Source organism: Mirounga angustirostris, unplaced genomic scaffold, assembly GCF_029215605.1.
Source record: "Mirounga angustirostris isolate CCGP_5_RB_7025 unplaced genomic scaffold, mMirAng1.0.hap1 SCAF_6, whole genome shotgun sequence".
NCBI lineage: Eukaryota > Metazoa > Chordata > Mammalia > Carnivora > Phocidae > Mirounga > Mirounga angustirostris.
The window spans coordinates 82,220,497-82,239,146 of NW_026991714.1; the positions used below are offsets into that span (position 1 = coordinate 82,220,497).

Consider the following 18,650-nt stretch of genomic DNA (forward strand, 5'->3'; position numbering starts at 1 on the left):
TCTGTAAATTATAATATTATGCTCTTCTATCACACAATGTCATTTAAAACTAGAGCATATCGGTGGTGCCTGGGTGGCTCAGTCGTTAAGCGTCTGCCTTTGGCTCAGGTCATAATCCCAGGGTCCTGGGATCGAGCCCCGCATCGGGCTCCCTGCTCCGCGGGAAGCCTGCTTCTCTCTCTCCCACTCCCCCTGCTTGTGTTCTCTCTCTTGCTGTGTATCTCTCTCTGTCAAATAAATAAACAAAATCTTAAAAAAAAAACAAAAACAAAACTAGAGCATATTACCTTAGCTTCCTGATATGTCTGGGGGGAAAAAAACTGTCTACTTAACTGCTTAAAAATAAAACAAAGTATGGGCGCCTGGGTGGCTCAGTTGGTTAAGCGACTGCCTTCGGCTCAGGTCATGATCCTGGAGTCCCTGGATCAAGTCCCGCATCGGGCTCCCTGCTCAGCGGGGAGTCTGCTTCTCCCTCTGACCCTCCCCACTCTCATGTGCTCTCTCTCTTTCTCTCAAATAAATAAATAAATAATCTTAAAAAAAAATAAAAAAATAAAACAAAGTAGTAAAACAAAAAAAAAACATAGAAAATATTGTGGTTTCTTTACAATACAAATTTGATTTCTTTTTGGTAGCAGAGTAAGGAGTGCTAGCTTAGACATCAAGAAATTTTTCTGGTCTTGGTTTAGCCGGTAGCTGACATTATATCCTTGGGCAGATCACTTCATCTCTCTTTTTGGGTCTTGGTAGCTTTATTCATTGACCCAGGAAGTTGAACTAACTGGTCTCCAAGGTCCGTTCCTTTTCTAAAATGTGATGATTCTATTTATGAATTTCTCTTTAGTATGGCCTAGTTACTTCTGTGATGTTTTGTGTACTTACACGAGTTTCCTTTAATTTTAGATATGACGAATGGATTAAAGCAGATAAAATAGTAAGACCTGCTGATAAAAATGTGCCAAAGATAAAACATCGGAAGAAAATAAAGGTAAGTGCTTATTTTGCTACATCATAGCTGTTAATTAAAGAACTTTTCCTCTAAAATGATGCATTAAGCATGTGTGCTTTAGTGTTAGTAGAGATAGCAATACTCTTAGAACAGCGAATTTATCAAATGCTAGATTTGGGTATAGTTAAAATTGTCAGCTTATGGAAAGGTCTTTTGGAAACAGTACTAAATGATCTTTGAGGCTTTTTTAGTCCCAATATTGTATAAGGTCACCCAGCCAGGTTTCACTTATTTATTCCAGTCCTTTTTGCCCCTCTCGTCGCCAGCTAGGAGCCATAAAATAGTGTGGCTGGGAGCTTGGTTTATTGTAATGGCTGTAAACTATTCAGAGGAAGAAAAGGAGGGGAAGTATCTGAAGGCAGAGGAGAGCCTCTCTGCACCTCCTCTGTTTCTCTTCTTCTTTATCTGACTCTATTCGCAGGGGCTTAGAATGTGTTCACAGGATCCTGTTAGACCCACCATAGATGGGTACCATGGGGAATCTATTAATGAGTTTGTGTGGAAATTAATGCTACTGTTGTGCATGATAGAATTACTCTTATTTATTCTAATCTTTTAATTGTTTTATTAGAAAGTTGACCATTAACTAGGTTTTAAAATGTTTTTTATCTTTTTAATGGCTTTTTTAACTTTGAATGATACATATAGTTGAGGTGTTCAGTAGTTTTTCTGAAATTCGATCTTCGTATTCATGTGAGAAGCTGTTTCCTTTCCTGCTGGTGGCCCCAGATAGTGCAAGCTTTCCCCCAGAGTGGTTGTTCTTTTCTCACTGTAAAATTCGGTCTGTCCTTCAAGTTTTGGTATAGCAACCCGGGAACTACAACTAGGGCTTCTCAAACCCCTTTCATCTTTACTTTTGGTCTTTATTGGCAAGTATGGAAATCAGGATATTTAGCATTATTTTTAGCTACTGGAAGAGTTGTGTGCGAGTGGTGTTAAAAAAAAGCCAGTTTCTGTATACAAAGCAAGGTTTAGGAGGGAGTATTTCTCAGGTAGAGGGAGGGGTTAGGGATGGGAGAAGCGGTATTAGAATATTCCCTAGGGAGTTTTTTTCCCCCTCAGTATTTATTCTCAATTCAGTTCTTGGCCCCTCCCAGGGCATATTACAGTTCCTGGTCATTAGGGAAGAGGCATGTAAATTTTGAAAAAGCTTCCTACATAACATTCTTTTTTTTTTTTTTAATTTACCTCTGTGTGATGCAAACTCCCTTTTTTTTTTTAATTCTTATGTTAATCCCCATACATTACCTCATTAGTTTTAGATGTAGTGTTCCATGATTCATTGTTTGTGCATAACACCCAGTGCTCCATGCAGAATGTGCCCTCCTCAATACCCACCACCAGGCTAACCCATCCTCCCACCCCCCTCCCCTCTAGAACCCTCAGTTTGTTTTTCAGAGTCCATCGTCTCTCATGGTTCGTCTACCCCTCCGATTTCCCCTGCTTCATGCTTCCCCTCCTGCTACCTTCTTCTTCTTCTATTTTTTTCTTAACATATATTGCATTATTTGTTTCAGAGGTAGAGATCTGAGATTCAACATCTACATAACATTCTGATATTGCACACCCCTCTCTCTGTCTCATCTGTCTTCTGATAGCCATTAAAAGTCATATTTGAATTTTGAATGGGGTGGACCTTTTCTACCCTCAGAATACATGTTACATTATGATCTCTGGAATAAAATAATGAAGTAGTGAAAAGGCTAGCAACAGGAGACAAATGGAGCAGCACTAATTATTGGTAGGTTGGGATCATCTACCTACACATCAGGCTTTTCAGTCCATTCTGAGAATTAAGCCCAGATGTCTTAAGTGAGTGGCTCTCCCACTTGAGCACCTATCACAGTCATCTGGAGGACTTGTTGGAACTCTGATGGCTTGGTCCCATCCCCAGCATTTCTGATTCACTAGATGTGAGGTTGGTTCCAAGAGTTTGCATTTCTAACACATTCCCATAAGATGCTCATGGTGCGGGCCCATGGACCACACTTGGAGAACCATTACCCCAGAGCATCTGCAATATGTAATGAATTACCTTCTGTGAATCCAGAATCATGATAGTGATGTATCATCTTTGGGAGAAGTGTGAAAATAGTCACTCAGATTCTATAGTCTGTCTCTATAATAGGATTTCAGAGTTGTTTACTGCTCCATCATGCTCTACATCATCATTTAGGAACCTTGTCTAAATGATTTTTCCTATAAATTATTTTCAAAACGAAGTTAAAAAGCAGTTTCCAGGAAGTATTTTAGTTAGCGTCTCCTCATTTTAGTTGTAAACAGACAGTTTTTTCCCCTCAAACGTTAATTTATCAACGAGGCAGGAAGGTTGCCTCGCGACTTCACATTATAAGAGATCATTTGTTTACAGTTATTCCCAGTTGTCAGCTAAATGAAGATGTTTGGAATTTTGTCATTCCCAACCCACATTTTATATTGAAAATGTTACAAGTTTTGAAACTACCAGGTTGAAATTTTTTTTTTAATGAATATTTAAGCCTTTTGGGATTTAATTTTGAAGAATTTGTAATGTCAGTTATTAGCAGTATCCTGTAGCATTTGTTAAAAACTGGAAAAACATTTCTGGCTGTTTTTGGGGAGCTTCCTACATTCTTTTCATATTATTTAATAATATAAAATACAACTTTGAATTTAAAATGTGTGTTAACATTGTTACTCATAAATGCCTCATGATAAATTATGGTTAACATGAGATACTTTTTTTTCTTAACCTAGAATAAATTAGACAAAGAAAAAGACAAAGATGAAAAATACTCTCCTAAAAACTGTAAACTTCGGCGCTTGTCAAAACCACCTTTCCAGACAAATCCATCTCCTGAAATGGTATCCAAATTGGATCTTACTGATGCCAAAAACTCTGATACAGCTCATATTAAATCCATAGAAATTACTTCCATCCTTAATGGACTTCAAGGTAAACATAGCAAATATCCTGTTGCGTGCAACTATATGTTTTTAGTTGTTATAAGTCAAATTCTATAAAGGCAGTTCACTGGGGTTTTTTTGGTTTTTTTTAAAGATTTATTTGACAGAGAGTGAGAGACAGGGAGAGAGGGGACGCAAGCAGGGGGAGTGGGAGAGGGAGAAGCAGGCTTCCCGCGGAGCAGGGAGCCCGATGCGGGATTCGATCCCAGGACCCTGGGATCATGACCTGAACCGAAGACAGACGCTTAACGACTGAGCCACCCAGGTGCCCCGGCAATTCACTGTTTTTAATTGGACCATAATTTTGTTGTCTGTTACTTGAAATAAAATCAGCCATTGATTGAGGATTGGAAATATTTCTATTATTAGTAGATCTAAAGGTGTCATTAAATTTTAGTTATGATTTATTATTCACCCTACAGTACTGTACTGTGGGTTTTTCAGGTACTGTCCTTTTCTGTTGCCACATAAAACATGGTTTGTGTTATGCAATATTAGACTATATACTGAATTTTTTTCATAAAGAATACCAAACTTTGCTTCTCCATTACATCTATTATAGTCTCTTTTATGATGGCATTATTGCTTAATATTTAAGGCAGAATGAAGTATAACTATCAAATAATAAAAATGAGGAAAACTGGAGAGGGGATTTAATAAATTTGACTGTCAGGGAAAGGGGGAAATATGACCTATTAAATGAAGTATGTATCTTCATAAAAATATTTTACATTTCTCATTACTTAAGAGTTTGGATTTTTACTCATTTAGAATGTGACAAATTGTTTTATGTCTCTTAGTTCAGATGGTTATTTATATAAACTAATTTTATAATGCTGTAAATATTCTTAAGTTCAGTCTTTATAATTTTCTGATGTATCAGACATACAGACAGTATATCAAAATATATATATAATATAAAGAATAATACGAATATGAACACTGGTGTGTCTGTCATAGTGGTGAACAAACAGTATTTACTTAAAAGAATTTTGCATTTCTGCCCCAGAAGTAAGTAATATCCTGATTTTTTAAAAAAAATTTTTTTTAAAGATTTTATTTATTTGAGCAAGAAAGCGAGTGGGCACACGAGATAGAGAGCGCACAAGCAGGGGGAGAGGCAAAGGGAGAGGGAGAAGCAGACTGCCTGATGCAGGGCTCGATCCCAGGGTCATGACCCGAGCCGAAGGCAGATGCTTAACGACTGAGCCACCCAGGCGCCTGTAATATCCAGATTTTAGTGTGATCATTCCTTTACTTTTCTTTAGAACTAAACATATATGTATATATTAAACATAAATATATATTTCTAAAGAGCATATTGTTTAGTTTTTTTTAAACTGAGTAGCAAGCATAAGCCTTGCTGTGTGAGAAAAGGCAATATTTCCACTCAGATGAAGGCTGCCTGAGAATGTTACCTGAATAGAGTCTGTAGGCCATATTCTTATTTCATATTCAGCTTCTCTGAGAGTTTGCAAAAGCATCTCTAAGGGAATTCAGTGGGGCAAGGTCATAAGGGAGTTCTGGGAAATATCGGGGCTCACCATGATCAGAAAATCTGATGTAGTTGTAGTGGATGATGAACAGGAATATGAGAGTAGTAAGCTGCTCTGTATTTTCTGATTCTAGGCTTACCAAATATACCTCTAGCTTTCAGGTGTAGGTCAAAGAAAAACGTTTCTGCTGGGTAAAGTGATGCAGTCAGCTGATCGGAGTAACACCTGGCAGACATGGAGGGGAGAGCTAGAAAAGTTCATCAACATGTTGTTAAAACAAGCTAAACCTATTTAAACTCCTTCAGACTGTATGGGGGCAGCAGGCATCTTAGTGATAGTAGTCTTCATATTACCTTCTTTGGAAACAACACTGCTAGTATGGACTGGTGTCCTTCTGCATCTGGTATACAGATATCTTCCTGGGGATAGATCCCATTCTAGGGATCACTTTTCAGAGTACTCCTTGGGATTCCTTTGTTTTGGCATCTCATGTCTTTTTTACCCTCCTTGAGCATACTCTCATTGTGGTGGAACATATTCTCTAGTAACTTTTTAAGAACAAGTGAGTGAGAAGGCAGGTTAAGTTTTTAGAGACTGTGTATGTCTGAGAAAATGTATTCTATGCATGGTTTAGCTGGGTTGAATGTTTTTCCCTCAGTGTTTTATTGGTATTGTTCAGTTGTCTTTTTTTCTTCTAGTGTTGTTTCTGTGAAGTCCAGAGCTCTTCCAATTACTTATTCTTTCTTTGTGACTTGTTTTAATACATGGGTTTTTTGTTTGTTTGTTTTGTTGTTTTTTTGCTTATCCCTGTATTTGGAATCTTGAATCTTTGTTTTTAATGTCCTAAAATTTCACAGTGATTATGCCTTATGTGGATATATTTTTATCCACTGTCTTGTGTTCTTGGTAGGCTCTTTTCATTCTAGAAACGTGTGCCTTTCTGTTCAAGGTTCTTTTCTTGAGTTATTTTGTTGATTATTTCCTCCTCTGCATTTTACTGTTCTCTTTTGTGTTTTTTTTTTTTTTTTAAGATTTTATTTATTTATTTGACAGAGACATAGGGAACACAAGCAGGGGGAGCGGGAATGGGAGAAGCAGGCTTCCCGCCAAGCAGGGAGCCCATTGTGGGGCTCAATCCCAGGACCCTGGGTCCACGACTAGAGCTGAAGGGAGATGCTTAACGACTGAGCCACCCAGGCGCCTCTTTTGTTTGTTTTTGTGTGTGTGTGTGTTTTTTCTTGACTAGTCATTGTATCAGTATTGTACTTTCTATAGCATATTCTAATATTCTAATATGTTTATCTTTTGGGGAGTGGGGCTATTATTCTTTTATGTTTTTCTTTGATTATTTTTTTAAAAGATATATTTATTTGAGAGAGAGTGTGTGCAAGCACACGATCAAGAGGAGGGGCAGAGGGAGAGGGAGACAAGTAACCTCCCTGTTGAGTGGGGAGTCTGATGCGGGGCTCAGTCCCAGGACCCTGAGATCATGACCTGAGCTGAAGTCAAGAGTCGGACATTTAACTGACTGAGCCACCCAGGTGCCCCTTTTCTCTGATTTCTTAGAAATTTTCTCAGCTTTATCTTCTGATCCTTTTATTGACTATTAATTTACTGCTATAATGCTTAGTGACAGCTGTAATGCCTTTAATTGTCAAGAGCTCTTTATTTTCTACATGGTCTCCTACCATTCTGTTCTTTTAAGATGGGTACAACGTCTTATCTTTCTGTCTTTGCTCTTTCCAAAGAATATTGTAAGTGTTTGTTCTTCTTTTGCATGGTTACTTACTTCCAGTTTGCTTTTTCCTGCTTGGTTGTTTTGATCTCTTCCTGATGAAGGACTTTTTCCTTGCTGTCTTCTCCAAATTAGGAATCTTGAGCACATTGTTGGGACAGGTCAACTTTGAGTTTCACTGTAGGGTAATCTGGGTGGGCCGTTTTTTGGAGAGGACTACTGTCAGATCTTTAGGTCTTTTTCTTAGACTAGTTGCATTCTAAAGAGAGGAGTCTTCTAGTCTTGACTGGAGGGTAAGAGAATGGCTTCCAGTGCTCTAGGATCCAGTTGAGGAATGGTAAAGGGAGGAGGGAAAATTCTTAGCATTTTTTTTTTTTAAGTAGACTCCACACCCAGCATGGAGCCCAACACAGGGCATGAACTCATGACCCTGAGGTCAAGACCTGAGCTAAGATCAAGAGTTGGACACTTAACCGACTGAGCCACCGAGGTGCGCCTTAGCATTTTTAGTTCACTGATCCCACTGAGTTCAGCATCACACCTGTACCTCTGCCTTCAGTAGTTCTTAGCATTGCCTAGGCCAGGAACCCTGTCTTACCATCTTCAGAGAATAAACCTCCAGAAGAGTAGTCACCTAGCAAACTGCAGTGGGGGTGAGGACCTAGGAATGTAAATACTTTTCTTTTTCTTTTGAAGATTTTATTTATTTGAGAGAGAGAGAAAGAGCACAAGCCATGGGGAGGGGTAGAGGCAGAGAGAGAAGCAGGCTCCCCACTGAGCAAGGAGCCCGATGTGGGACTCGATCCCAGAACCCTGAGATCAGGACATGAGCCAAAGGCAGACCTGACTGAGCCAGCCAGGCGCCCTTAAATACTTTTCAAATAATGTTCACCTACTGCTCCTTATGTTAGGCTGCCTCCTCCAGTTTTCATTTTCATAGGTACATGGTATAGCCAGTTATTCCTGAGTCTCTGGCAGACTGGTTTCATTCTCAGCCCCACTCACTGCTGACTTGAGAAAAGGGTTGTCTTTCTTGGGTCTGTTGACTCTCATTCATCTGCTTTCTGGCTTTCACATTCTGTTGTTGTTCTATTTGTCCCCATTTTTGTTGCTATATTATTTCAGAAATAGTGTTAACATACCATATGTATAATATGTGTGTGTGTAATATATAATTATTAATATATTAATGTTACTATATATTATAAATATATATGCCTAAATAACACATATATACATATATACACATATACAATATGATATTTTTATAAATGGGATCATTGACACTACAAACCCCGCCTTTTGGGGCAGGGCTTGGTATAGTCTAACTGATAAATCTTTCTATATCAGCACATTCATACTATGGAATAGCTGTATCATAATTTGTTTAATTAGCTCTTGATTGGGTGCCTTGGTGGCTCAGTCAGTTAAGCATTTGCCTTCAGCCAAGGTCATGATCCCAGGGTCCTGGGCTCAAGTCCCACATCAGGCTCCCTGCTCAGTGGGAAGTCTGCTTCTCCTTCTCCCTCTGCTCCTCCTCCCTGCTCATGCTTGCTCTCTCTCAAATAAATAAATAAAATCTTTAAAAAAATTAGTTCTTGATAAAAAAAGATATTTAGGTTACTTCGTTTATTTTTCCTATTGTGCATAATTCAACAGTGAGCATCACATTGGCATATTTTAACATTTCAAATACTCTCTTCTTCATATTTTCCCTTTTCTGTGGTAAATTTTATTTGATTTTAGATTTGACCATAGATTGAGTTCAAGACATTTCAGATTGTTTCCAGTTAAAAAATGATTGTTACTATGAATGCATATGTATATGTACATGTATATATAAAGAAAATAATGTGAGGGGCACCTGGGTCGTTCAGTCATTTAAGCGTCTGCCTTCGGCTCAGGTCATCCTGGGGTCCTGGGATGGAAACCCCCTCACCCTGCCCCATCGGGCTCCCTCCTCGGCTGGGAGTCTGCTTTTCCCTCTGCCCCTCACCCCGCTCTCTCCCTCCCTCCCTCTCTTTCTCTCTCTCTCTCCCTTAAATAAATAAATAAATTTAAAAAAAAAAATGTGTGAGACCACCTACAAGTCTAGAATACAGACAGCTAGGAGTCTATCCCCTTTGGCATGAGATGGGCTGGGGACGGAACAAGAGAGTGCGTGATGGTTAGAATTCTGTGGAGAAATTTTAAATGTCTCTAGAGAATAATCTTCCACATTTTAGTACTAGAGATCCCCTAAGTAAACTAGATCCCTGATGAATCACCAAATGGAAAGCTTATCTGCTAATAAACCCTACCACAACACAGTCAAGTTTTAGCAGGTCATCCTTCAGTGTGAATAATCAAGGAAAGCTCCAGCATAAAAGATTGAAACTAAAACAAACAGAAGAAATGACCCTTGAGGAGAGAGATAGTGAAGATAGCAAACATAAACTATTATCTCTGGTTATTATTAATCTCAGAGAACCTATAAGCATCTGTAAAACAAGAACACGATATACTGAAAAGGGAACAAAGAACAAGAAAAACTTGGAAATAAAAACTGAAATTAAAATTCAATAAAGCAGAGTTTGAAGTTGAGGAAAACTTCCAGAAAGTATAAGAAAGCAGTGATGGAAATGTTAGAAGATGAGCGATATCGAGTATCATTCTAGGAATAGTGAAATAAGAGGGGAAGAAATTAACAAGTAACCCACACATACCACTGTTGTTTGAGTATACTCATATGTTTATATCTTTGTTTTTTATAATGGGGAAAGAGATACTAGCATTACTTCTAGAATCGGTCAGCCTGAGGAATCAAGAAGCCATGGAAACAGCATGCCTGGTTATGTGTAACTATAAAAAGCAATTGGATTTTGAAGAACTGAACAAGAAAAAATCAGCTAGGGTTTTCTTATGAACTGTCTCACAACTATATTATTGATTTGTAGCTCATTTCTTAGTGAGTGCTATATTATATATATAGTGCTTGTTCTTATGTTCTCTCCTTAGTGAGTGCTGTATATACAGTGGTATATTCTCTTCCCCCCACCCCCATATACAAATCAATCACTAGGGTCATCCTGGAATAATCCTTGGGTGGGTGGAGAAATTACCAAGTAACTAAAAGAAGAAAAAAATCTTTTTTTTTTTTTTTTAAGGTTGTATTTATTTGACAGAGACAGCGAGAGAGGGAACACAAGCAGGGGGAGTAGGAGAAGGAGAAGCAGGCTTCCCGCTGAGCAAGGAGCCTGACACAGGGCTTGATCCCAGGATCCTGGGATCATGACCTGAGCCAAAGGCAGATACTTAATGACTGAGCCACCCAGGAGCCCCTAAAAGAAGAAAAATCTTCAGAACTGACAGAAATGAATCTTTATGTTTTCTTTAAAGATTTTATTCATTTATTTAAGACAGTGTGTGTGTGAGAGCACCAGCAGGCAGGGTGGGGGTGGTGGTGAGGAAGAGGGAGAAAGGGAGAAGCAAACTCCCTGATGAGCAGGGAGCCAGATGTGGGGCTCGATTCCTGGGATCTTGACCTGCACCTGAGCTGAAGACAGACGCTTAACCAACCGCACCACCCAGGCGCCCCAGGACATTGAATCTTTATATTGAAAGAACCTATCAAACACCTGAAAAATTAGTGAAGAAGGAGCCATGCCCCAGTGCATTATTATGAATTTTTAAAACACCAGGAATTAAAAACCACCACTAAGAATGAGAAGACAAATGAAAGTAGTGTTTTTAACACAAGCAAAAATACCTTCAAAATTTTGAAGCGAAATAATTTTCAACTTGGAATTCTGTATCTGGTTAAACTATCCATAAAACAATGAAGTTTGAGGGTTAGGATGTATTTAGACCTATAGACAATATCTGCTATGTACCTTTTTCAGGAAAGTACTAGATGATGTGCTGCAACCCATGGGAATAAACCAAGAAGGAGGAAGATGGGCAGTTCACTTAACAGTGGGTCTCTGTCAAGAGAAAACAGTGAAGGGAATTCCTAGGATGATGGCTGTTAGAGCAGACCCAGAGAGCAACCACCTAGATGGAGTAGAAAGTAGGCCTTTAGGACAGAGAGATTTGGTGAATAAGGGAACTGGATGGAGTGCTTGACTTTATAGAACAGTTGAAATAAATGTGAAAAGGGGCACCTGGGTGGCTCAGTCGGTTGAGTGTCTGCTTTTGGCTCAGGTCATGAACTCAGGGTCCTGGGATTGAGCCCTGCGTCGGGCTCCCTGCTTGGCAGGGAGCCTGCTTCTCCCTCTCCCTCAGTGCTTCCACTCGTGCTCTCTCTCTCTCTCAAACAAATAAAATCTTTAAAAAAAAAAAGAAAGAAATGTGAAAGGCCTACAAAAGGAAGACATAACGTAGAAAAGAAGGACTTTTGGAAACTTGGAAAAATAAACAGCTCTATGAGAAAGGAAGTTTATCAAGTGTGCTATTTACTTCTGCAGTGAATCACATTTATGTACATTACAAATAGCATATTTAACTAACTAAAGAGAACTATATATAGAAAGTATGGCAGGAGATGGGAGTATTAATAAGAAAACATCCTCACTGCTTGTTGCAGACTAAACTTCCTAAGTGAACAAATAGTTACTGTTATCCTCTCTTAATAATATACTATCCCGGGCGCCTGGGTGGCTCAGTTGGTTAAGCGACTGCTTTCGGCTCAGGTCATGATCCTGGAGTCCCGGGATAGAGTCCTGCATCGGGCTCCCTGCTCAGCAGGGAGTCTGCTTCTCCCTCTGACCCTCCTCTCATGCTCTCTCTCTCTCATTCTCTGTCTCAAATAAAAAAATATATATATATACTATCCGAAGAAATAGTGTTGAGACTTTGCAGGCTGAGGGAGAAAGAAAAAGAGCTGTTGGTTTTCTATTATGAGTCTACATTTGTAGTCATATACACACTGCTTTGATATCCGTTTAAAAAAATTCAGTTATACAGAAAAGTTTAAATGTTTTTAACTGTTGTAATTGTGTCAATTATTTTTTACTTTTAAGAAACTTAGCTAAAGAACATACATAGTGGGCGCCTGGGTGGCTCAGTTGGTTAAGCGACTGCCTTCGGCTCAGGTCATGATCCTGGAGTCCCGGGATCGAGTCCCACATCGGGCTCCCTGCTCAGCGGGGGGTCTGCTTCCCCCTCTGCCCTCTCCCTCTCATGCTCTCTGTCTCTCATTCTCTCTCTCTCAAATAAATAAATAAAATCTTTAAAAAAAAAAAAAAGGACATACATAGTTTTGTAATTACGATTCTAAAATTCAGGAGTCAAATGACTTCGGTTTCGATTTCATCTCGACTTTTACTAGCTCTTTGGGATAGTTTAACCTCTCTAAATCCCAGTCACCTAAACTATAAAATGGGGTTAATAATAACATGCCCCTCATAGGGTTATTGTGAAACTGAATCAGACAGTCTATACAAAGCATATCAAAGCATCTGGCATGTAGCATTTTCTCAGTAAATGTTATATTAAAATCATAGCAAAGGCAATCATTATTTCTAAAGATTTATTTATTTTGAGAGAGTGCATGCAAGTGGTGGGGAGGGGTAAAGGGAGGGGGACAGAGATAGTCTCCAGCAGCCTCCCTGCTGAGTGCAGAGCCCGACAACACGGGGCTCCATCTCAGGACCCATGAAATCATGACCCGAACCGAAACCAAGAGTCGGACACTCAACTGACTGAGCCACCCAGGCCTCCTGGCAATTATTTTTTACACTTAATTGAATTCATTTACTAAAATGAATTTTTAAGAAATAAATTCTGTAAGTATTTTTATATAAGATATCAGTTACTTAAGTTAGTTGTGTCTTTCTTTAAACATCGTGGAAATTCATTGTTCACAAATCTTTGAATAATCATTGCTACGCTGAAAATGAAGCCTACAATTTCATAGGAATACATACTTTAAAGTAAGAATCACCTGGACCTGGGACTGCGTCCTGACTGCACTGTTATATTCCACTCATAAATTTGAGAACTTTTTTTTTTATAATCAGCTTTATTGAGGTATAATTTACAAACAATAAAATTCACAACTTTCATGCTTACAGTTTGATGTGTTTTGGCAAAAGTATACAGTAGTGTTAGTACAGCCATTGTCCCAGTATAAAACATTACCATCTTTGTGTATCTTCCCTCTCCAAAGCTCCATTTGCTCACCCGCAAAATGGGGATAAAACGTAGCAACCCAAGAGGGCTATAAACACAGGGGCTAATATATAAACTGCCTTGCACAGGGAAGACATTGCTAGTGTTGTTATCATACTCATCAGTTTTTCATCTTATTTTCTAGCTTCTGAAAGTTCTGCTGAAGACAGTGAGCAGGAGGATGAGACCGGTGCTCAAGACATAGATAACAATGGCAAAGAAGACTCTAAGATTGATCATTTGACCCACACCAGAAATGATCTTCTTGCAAAAGAGGAACAGAACAGTTCGTCTTTGCTAGAAGAAAACAAAGTCCATGCAGATTTGGCAATATCCAAACCAGTGTCAAAATCTCCAGAAAGATTAAGAAAAGATATGGAAGGATTATCTGAAGATACTGATTATGAAGAAGAAGATGAAATCACAAAAAAGAGAAAGGATGTTAAGAAGGACACCACAGAGAAGTCTTCAAAGCCACAAGTAAAACGTGGTAAAAGAAGGTATTGCAATACAGAGGAGTGTTTAAAAACCGGATCACCTGGCAAAAAGGAAGATAAGCCCAAGAACAAAGAATCACTTTGCATAGAGAACAGTAGCAACAGCTCTTCAGATGAAGAGGAAGAAGAAAAATCAAAAACAAAGATGACACCAACTAAGAAATATAACGGTTTGGAGGAAAAGAGAAAATCTCTACGGACAACTGGTTTCTATTCAGGATTTTCAGAGGTGGCAGAAAAAAGGATAAAACTTTTAAATAACTCTGACGAAAGACTTCAGAACAGCAGAGCTAAAGATCGAAAAGACGTCTGGTCAAGCATTCAGGGACAATGGCCTAAAAAAACACTGAAGGAGCTTTTTTCTGACTCTGACACGGAGGCGGCAGCCTCCCCGCCCCATCCTGCCCCAGAAGAGGGGCCGGCGGAGGGGTCCCTGCAGACTGTGGCCGAGGAGGAGAGCTGCTCCCCCAGTGCCGAGCTCGAAACACCGCCTCCAGCCGGTGCTGATAGTAAACCTGCTGAGGAAAAGCCCGTGGAGGTCAGTGACAAAAAAGCAGAATTTCCGAGTAGTGGCAGCAATTCCGTGCTCAATACCCCTCCTACTACACCTGAATCGCCTTCCTCAGTCACTGTAACAGAAGCCGGTCGGCAGCAGTCCTCTGTGACGGTATCAGAACCGCTGGCTCCGAACCAAGAGGAGGTTCGAAGTATCAAGAGCGAAACGGATAGCACAATTGAGGTGGATAGTGTCGCGGGGGAGCTCCAAGACCTCCAGTCCGAAGGGAACAGCTCACCGGCCGGCTTTGACGCAAGCGTGAGCTCCAGCAGTAGTCATCAGCCAGAGCCGGAACAGCCTGACAAAGGTGAGGAGCAAGCACACGCTGCCCTTCTTGCCTTTCCAAGGGCTTCACGGTGTCTCTCGGTAGAACGTGAGGTGTCTAAGTGAAGTACTTGTGTGAACATGGTAAAGGTGGAAAATTGAAGGGTAATTTAAGCAATGCACAGTGAATGAACTGAACAGCTTGATGAGGACTTAATGTCCTTTGCTTGAGCTGTCTGTTACATTTCACAGTGGAGCAGAACACAGGCTAGAAATGCACCCAGGCCCAAACCCAAACCTTTTTGAAAATTCATTATACACTGGTTGACTGTATGGCATGAGCAGCTTGAATATATCTCTGTAACGTTGTTTTTGCGATTGTAATGTGCAGTTTCTCACAAACATTTTGATTTATTGACAGACCCCTCCACCCTTAACCAAATACTGTATGTAGGGGTTTGGAGCAACCAACTGTCCAGGCACTGCTTTCCTCAGACAACCGTGTCAAACTGATTTGCAAGCCTGACTAACTTGTGTGAGTTTGTAAAGGAATTTGATGCTTTCTTAGATGCATAGCTTCCAAATTGAAGGACCAATGTGTATGTTAATGACCTACAGTAATACTTTTTTGATTTTCCGTGCAGTTGTTTAAAGTGGAAATTCAAATTAGTACTTCCCAAAAGTATTAGTGCCTTTTGGCTTTGCCATAGCTATACTTCTGTCATCATTTTTCTTATAAACCATTTCATTCAGGTGTCCTCAAATGAATATAATATACGCTGACACTTGGCTTTGAAACATACTTTTCCATTATAAAGATACGATATGTGTTTTATATAACATACAGTTTTTATTATGCTAGCCTGATGTTTTTAGCTGAACTGAAGGAGATATGATAGAGTTCAAATGAATTAATTCCAAGTTTTCTCATACAAATAGTTTCTCCTTTTTTTCTTTTTTCAGCTTTACTGAGATATAATTGATGTAATATTGTCACACAAATCTTGACTTAAAACATTTCTTTTTAAAAAACAAATATTAAGTGAAAAATACAGTTGCGATTCAATTGGGATCTTCATTGCGTTTTTACATTCATACAGCTATAGTATGTGTGCCATGGAGAAAAGATGCAAGAGCTTGTCTTCTGATAGACTAAGTTAGCACTGCCCTTTAGAATCTTAATCTTGACCAGGTTAAAAAGTTTTCAACTTGAGAAGTACTCCCAAATTTAGGATAACAGAGGCCATCTGCTTTATCAATAGTTTTTTAGAATTGATCTCTCTTTAGAAATAAATTCTTAAGCACTCATTTCATATGGCCTCATTTTAAGAACTTTATTTCTTGGGGCGCCTGGGTGGCTCAGTTGGTTGAGCGACTGCCTTCGGCTCAGGTCATGATCCTGGAGTCCCGGGATCGAGTCCCACATCGGGCTCCCTGCTCGGCAGGGAGTCTGCTTCTCCCTCTGACCCTCCCCCCTCTCATGTGCTCTCTCTCATTCTCTCTCAAATAAATAAATAAAATCTTTAAAAAAAAAAAAAAAGAACTTTATTTCTTAAAATTCACATTATATCAAAAGTAAAAATGTAAATTTTACAATTTAGATTTAGGATTTCTCTCCAATTAGCTTACATTAAGCTTTTTATTTCTTGCAGCTGAGAGCTTCAGAATTAATACTCTTTTAGGGAGAAATCTGGCAATTTTTAAGACTCTGTGCTTCAATATAGTCCTTATCTTAATCACCTTCTTTATGTTTCATTTAAGTTGTTATTTTAAAATGGCATTAGGAAAAGTGATCAGTAAGGTGTAATTAAAAAACTGTCTAGGAAGTTGCAAACAAAATAGTTAATAGCCTATTCCATTTTTGACCAAGGAAGCCATGTCTTCTGTGCTCAAGACTGATTTTACCATTGGTAACAGGACTAAGAAATATTTCTTAGTGGAAACATGACAATTTTTTTTATCATATTTATATCATGTCATTATAGTATCTGACATTGTACTGAATAGAGATGAGACTTTCTTAATGTCTGAAGAAGTCTGGTAGATGACACATATAATTTAGAAATACAGAGAAACACAGCAGATGCTGAGGACCAAGTTAATAGTATAGAAAAATGTACTGAAACTACCGTTTGAAGTAGTGGTCAAGTCATGGGCATCAAGGAAGGTCTTAGTGAAGATGTAGGACATAGGCTAGTCTTTGAAGAAAAGGGAGACATTTATGATGTTTCGGGATAATTTCCTACCAAGAAGATGAAAAGTTTCTTAGAATTACTATGCTGGATTTGTAAATGGTGTATGCATTAACCAGTGCCTTGGCAGTGAAGTCATTGTTGGAATAAATAAATTGATAAAATAACTAAGTGTGAATTACTACTAAAATTTATCCCGTTAATATGATACCATTTTAAAATTATATTGATAACATTATATCAATATTTTTACCTGTAATTAAATCTTAATATTTATTTTGGTTTTATTGAACTTTAACAAATTTCAGTTTTTATTTTCAGCATTTACCTGTTTTTGAATTACTAGACTCATAAACTCCCAGTACTAAGTTGAGAACTATTTTTAGTTTATATCTGATTTTTCTAAGAAGGATGTGCATACTTTGCTTTTTTAAAACTCTAACTTTTATTACGTGCAGTAATTCAGTGCATTAATGATAATTTATTCTAAAAATTACAGTAATTTCTACAATAATTTATAAATCTCATAAAGAACATGCATGGTTTCGGAATTGTTCTATGCTTCTAAAATGTGGAATTAATTTATACCTAGGAAAGTTTGATTTTATTTTGTGTTACTTAATAATTTCTTTCCCATCGTAGTCTGTACAGGTCAGAAAAGAGGGAAGGAATCTCAGGGAGGAGGAAGTTCATCAAAAAAGCAGAAGCGAAGCCATAAAGCAACAGTGGTAAACAACAAAAAAAAGGGAAAAGGCAGTAAGTGTGAAACCTCTCATTATTTAAATATAAAAATAATGGCGGATATTTTTTTTCCCCCCCCATTAAGAAAAGGGTATTCAGGATATGGGATAGTTAAATATTTTGATTTTGTCTCTGCCCTCAAAAAAGTCACACAGAAGTCTTCTGATCCTAGGTAAATTCTAGGATTAAGCAGTTTGGTGTTGATATTCAGCAGTGGTATTGATTGCTGATGAATGATCAGGTAATCCTTTTTAGATTAATAGCCAGTATAATATAAGCTCAACATCTTTGTTAGTTTTATGTCCCATAGTTCTTTCCACTTGTCATTTATATGTGCCATATATAATTGAAAATGCTTCAATTATATATTATTTTTATTACAATGAAATTGATTGCTTTGTAACTCTTCAAGGCAAAATCAGACTGGAAGAGAAGAATCAAGATAGCTTTAGAGCTGTAATTCCAACAGCTCCCGTCTATTACTTTTATCTTTGGTACCCCAAACTATGTGTCCCAAGAGCAGCTATATACAATACTAAAGATTTAACTTTAGTAATGGCTCTGTTTGTTGACCAACAGGAATTTATATACTGTATTTCTCCTGAGAGCTGCACATTTTATCTCTCTTTTGTAGACAAAGTAAGAAGCAGAAAATATGTAAAGAATTTTTTTTCAGGTGCCCCACACTGACCTCCTGCTGCTCTTCCAGGAGACTCCTGCCACCTCCACTGCCTGACCTTTGCTATCGGCCGGCTTGGCTGCACTTCAGTGCAGAAAAGGGTTATGCGGCCAGCTCCCCGAGGTTCTGCTGAGCCCATATGACTTCCAGGCGGTGAATATGGCGTCCCTCGGGGCCCCGGGCGGCTGTGCTCAGCAAGGCCATGAAAGCCAGGCTGAGGCAGACCACTGCATCAGAGTGGGGCCAAGCCTTGGGTGGCTTAGCTAGGAGTTGCCAGGGGTTCCAGAGCAGCAGTGGTGGGATTGGGAGGGGATTCGTTTAAGATGTGTGGAAAGGAGTTTCTCCATTCTCCAAACACCACAGTGGGAGGAGTTGCTCTGTACCT

The 18,650-nt window shown here is 38.8% G+C and overlaps 1 protein-coding gene across 5 annotated transcripts in view; it reads left to right on the top strand.

The window, feature by feature from the left end:
- Positions 1–18,650, top strand: part of ARID4B (AT-rich interaction domain 4B) — a 145,870-nt gene that overhangs the window by 118,857 nt on the left and 8,363 nt on the right. For 3 of the 5 annotated variants that reach the window (XM_045877800.3, XM_064594604.1, XM_045877799.3), the window contains 4 exons: positions 904–988; positions 3,746–3,944; positions 13,482–14,696; positions 17,488–17,601. In XM_045877800.3, coding sequence (XP_045733756.1) covers positions 904–988; positions 3,746–3,944; positions 13,482–14,696; positions 17,488–17,601 — 1,613 coding nt within the window. Of the gene's footprint in view, positions 1–903; positions 989–3,745; positions 3,945–13,481; positions 14,697–17,487; positions 17,602–18,262; positions 18,419–18,650 lie in introns of those variants that run through there. The other 2 variants (XM_064594605.1, XM_064594606.1) reach the window with 2 other exon arrangements.